This window comes from Erythranthe guttata, chromosome 2, assembly GCF_056151865.1.
Source record: "Erythranthe guttata isolate IM_541 chromosome 2, IM_541, whole genome shotgun sequence".
NCBI lineage: Eukaryota > Viridiplantae > Streptophyta > Magnoliopsida > Lamiales > Phrymaceae > Erythranthe > Erythranthe guttata.
In genome coordinates this window covers 4083539-4087907 of record NC_142534.1, presented here as the reverse complement: position 1 = coordinate 4087907, position 4369 = coordinate 4083539, and the positions used below count along the sequence as shown (strand labels likewise).

Genomic DNA, 4369 nt, shown 5'->3' with positions numbered 1-4369 from the left:
TTTTTTTTTTTTTTAATATAATTTCTGGTTTATTTATTTTTTCAATTAACAAATTCAACCTGTATTCAGCAGTTGTACAAAAAAAAAATACACTTATATCGAAAATATTAAAACCAATTATACGGATTAAATAAACTTATATAAAAAAAATACACTTATATAAAAAAAAATACACTTATATCAAAAAAAAACACTTATATCGAAAATATTAAAACCGATTCTTTGTGGTGGTTGCAATCTTAATTCCAAGCCCTTTGCTTTTTCCGAGCACTTTTTCTATCGCAATTGAGTTGGCCGTGCTTTCGTCACTTCCATCACGAATTGTCTCATCGTACACTCGTTCCAAATCAGCCTGAAAATGATTAAGTACACTTGTTTAGCAAAAATTTCGACAGCATAGCAACTAATAAATGAACATCCCCAAAAAAACTATCCATGTATGCAACAACATTATTTAAAACAAATATTCATGAGAAATAAGCAACTATTCAACTGTTGTCCAGACACGAATTTAGCGATGACGAATTATTAGATAAACGAACATAGTTGTTTCTTGGAAAAAATGGCGTGCCTAGACAGTATGGAACTTGAAATAAAGAAAATGAATGTATATACTATTTGTATCACTTGCATCTTGTTGTCTATTATTTGATAAACACAGCACAAACACGAACACGACACTTCGAATGAAAGAAATGATTGGAATTTATTTAACTAAGAAAAAATATTTTGATATGATGAAATCAACAATTTCAAGAAAATACCTTGGTTGTGATACTTAGGCCGGTAAGTAGAAGCCAAGCTTTCCCAATCAACAACCTGCTTTCCCTTATAATCGTTTGACACTCCAACTTGGGGTACATTTGCAGGTGCAAAAGGGCCAAACAGGTAACTCTTTGCACCCATTGTAGTTGTTCTATCATTCTCGTTTTCGGTCTCGTTTTTTACTCGCATTAGGTTAACTGGCTTCAAGATTTGAAGCCCATCTTCATCAACCTTAAACCTCTTTGCTGTATTAGTTAAATCAGTCCCAAAAATCCTCTTCTTCGAGTCTACAATTCCATTATCGGGTTTTCCATTCAGCCCTAACCATCTAAAAGCAGGTTTTCTTGTCTCAGGGTGATGAATCTGTATATTGTACAGAATAAGTGTTAAAATTATAAATCCACATAACGAGTTTCATAAAATTAATGTAGAATAAGGATATACGATGAATCACCTTCTCGATGAATTTCATGGAAGATAACACATTGGCAATATCGTACAGTCTTCTGACTTTTGCTGGAGAGTTGAATGAAACTAATGTTAAGAAATTTATTATTGTATCTTTCATTTAAGCAATAAAGCAAGATAAATAAATAAGGTAAAGGTATCTTACTTCTAGTAGTCATTGAAGTGTGCTTTCCGTCACCGAGCAAAAGCTTTGCTGCATCTTCGAGAGAAATCAAATCCATCTGAATTTGAAGACAATTTATATTCATAAGATGCAAACCAAACAAATATCAATATTAATGTTCGACATGAAATATACTTACATCGGTGCAGAGAAACAGCTTAACAAAATTATGTGTAAGAAACCCAAGAGACTTTTCCTTCCTATTCTCACCTATATACGAAAATGAAAATTCTAAGGAAAGAGTTAAAGGAAAGAAATACAAAAACATGGTAATAACATGAATCATCAATCTACCACACTTCACACACACACACACACACACACACACACACACACTCCAGACCCAACCACAAGAAAAATAACATTTTCTTTTTCTTCTTAGCCAATCTAATCAACAGAGAATCCCCATAAACATAGCACAACCAGAAACACGTGTCGTATACAATAATACATACATTGCTGGAGAAAATCATGTAAAACGCAGAAACACCCAAAAAAAATTAAAAATTAAAAAAGGGGGGTTTTGCAATTAACCATAATTTCACGAATCGCGGTGGGGGGAAACGCCGTCGCCATCTTTGGACTGCTTGAATTTCTTAATCGCAATGGATTTGGAGCAGTTCGCCTTAATCTTCGCCAAGAAAACCAAACCGTATGTTCCCTCTCCGATTTTCCCAATCACATCGTATTGCTCGAGCTACTCCGGCTTACTGCTCGAATTGCCCGCCCTCCCATCCCCCATATATGCTCCACCTGCTTTGAATCAATTTCTTCAATAATTAATAAAAAAAAAAATCTCTTTTTCTTTCTTCAATCCATCACCATATTTGCAGAAATTCAATAAAAAGAAAGGCAATTGTATCATACGATGAACAAGACTAGTACCAGATTTGGATGCCATAGCAGATTTAAGAACCGAACTAGTATCCGATTTATCATTTTGGCTTAAGCAGTTAATATCCGAGGACATCGAATCTTCTTCATCATCCGAGAGCAGCGACGGACGGCGGACGGCGGAGAGCAGCGGCAGCGGCAGACTGCGTCGGCGGAGGCGGAGGGGGAGGACCGGCGGAGGCGGAGGGGGAGGACCGGCGGAGGGGAAGATTGAAAGAGAGAGAGAAACGAGAAGAAAATCAGATTAGGGCCTGACTTATAATTCAATTTTTTGCGACGATTCCTAATAAATTGTCGCCAATTCAGATTTAAATGAATCTCGTAGCGACGTTTTAATCACTTTCGTCGCAACCAAAAAAAAATTAAATAGATTTGCGACAGAAACGTCGCTATAGAAATGCGAGATTTTTTCTATAATTATTTTGGCGACGATTCATACACTATCGTCGCAAATAATAATTATAATTCTTTTAACAAAGTATTTTACATGCGACGAATACACTATTTTCGTCGCTACGAATAAATATAATTTCATATTTCCTCTTTATTACGCTACGTTTATCCTTATTCGTCGCCAACCCAATAATTTGTTTTTTTTCACAATTGCCCTTTGCGACGTTTTATTGATATTAGTCGCATACTGGCGACGATTATTTTTATCGTCGCGAGATATTCCATCGAAATCTTATTTTCCGATATCTTGCGACGTTTTTTAGTCAAAATGGTCGCAAACTAGCGACGATTACGGAATCGTCGCCAAAAACGTCGCTACGAGAGTGTATTATTATTTTTTTTTCCCCTTTGCGACGTTTTATTGATATTAGTCGCATACTGGCGACGATTATTTTTATCGTCGCGAGATATTCCATCGAAATCTTATTTTCCGATATCTTGCGACGTTTTTTAGTCAAAATGGTCGCAAACTAGCGACGATTCCGGAATCGTCGCCAAAAAAAACGTCGCAAGTGAGCTGTTTTGGCCTAGTGTGTGTACAGACTTCTACAAAGATCTTTTACAGGAATCTCTTCATTACCGAAGGTAGTGCTCCTCAGCTCTCTTCAATCCTCGTCATCATATCAAGTAATATGCGGGCTGAAATTTTCAAACAAAGTATACAGATATTAATGATAAATAATGAGCAAATAAATTGAAACATAGATTGGTAACTAATTACCAATAGATGTATGATCGACATGAGAAGTAATGTTGAGCAAGTGATTCTGCTCATTCTCATTCTCAGCATTATCGTCAACTCTCTCAATCAGCTGCGGTTCCAGATTGTCAGCCCTCTTAGTAAGCTATTGTGCAAAATTGTCAACCCTCACAGTAAGCTACAGTGTCAAATTGTCAACCTTCTCACTAAGTGCATCTCTCTGTTTTACAACCCTCTCAGTAAGCTACAGTGTCTAATTGTCAACCCTCAGTGCCAAATTGTCAACCCTCTAAGTAAGTCGTAATGCAAAATTGTCAACCGTCTCACTAACCGCATCTCTCTGTTTTTCAACCCTCTCAGTAAGCTGTAGTGCCAAATTGTTAACCCTCTCATTAAGTGAATCTCTCTGTTTTTCGAGAGTCTTGTAATCCGCATATCTTTGATTTTTTATATTCTCAATAACCGCTTCCAGTTTCTCAACCCTTTGTACCACCAAGTAATCTGAAAATTTTCCACAAAAAAAAAAAATTAGAAGATCGTCAAGAAATTAATAATATTGATACTGTGTTTACTACTTTACTACTTATTGAAAGAATAAGAACGAGGAGGAGGAGGGTTAATCTCCCCCTCAATCCCGTGGTGACTCGGTTGGTGACTCGTATTAGGATGGACGTTGTCAACGTTATCTGTCGGGCGACCGTATTCCTCAACAATGGGCGAACCATCTTTTTCAATTTATATGAACAGAAAAAAGAATACACATTGAATAAATAAAATAAAATAAATAAATCACCGACACAACAAGTACATTAAATTACCTGTTGAAGAAGATTGACCTTTGGCTTGATTTTCAACAACTACATCGAAGTTTATGAAAAAAAACTATTATTACTTTAGACGAGCTAAATAAATATTAATGTATTATA

At 35.9% G+C, this 4369-nt stretch overlaps 1 protein-coding gene across 6 annotated transcripts; it reads right to left on the bottom strand.

Annotated features, from left to right (window-relative positions):
- Positions 1-3271, bottom strand: LOC105958330 (E2F transcription factor-like E2FE). Of its 6 annotated transcripts, none has more exons than XM_088825502.1 (6): positions 2282-3271; positions 1931-2152; positions 1379-1454; positions 1220-1281; positions 765-1128; positions 1-352 (listed from the first exon to the last, which is right to left on the bottom strand). In XM_088825502.1, the coding sequence occupies exons 2-6, from the start codon at positions 1970-1972 to the stop codon at positions 348-350; spliced, it is 549 nt and encodes a 182-aa protein (XP_088681628.1). In that variant the 5' UTR covers positions 1973-2152; positions 2282-3271; the 3' UTR covers positions 1-347. The 6 variants fall into 6 exon arrangements, with proteins under 6 accessions (XP_088681628.1, XP_088681619.1, XP_088681617.1 ...); XM_088825493.1 differs by having other exon boundaries at positions 1220-1299; positions 2282-2637; XM_088825491.1 differs by having other exon boundaries at positions 1220-1299; positions 1931-2149; positions 2282-2637.
- Positions 3272-4369: the final 1098 nt, after the last annotated feature.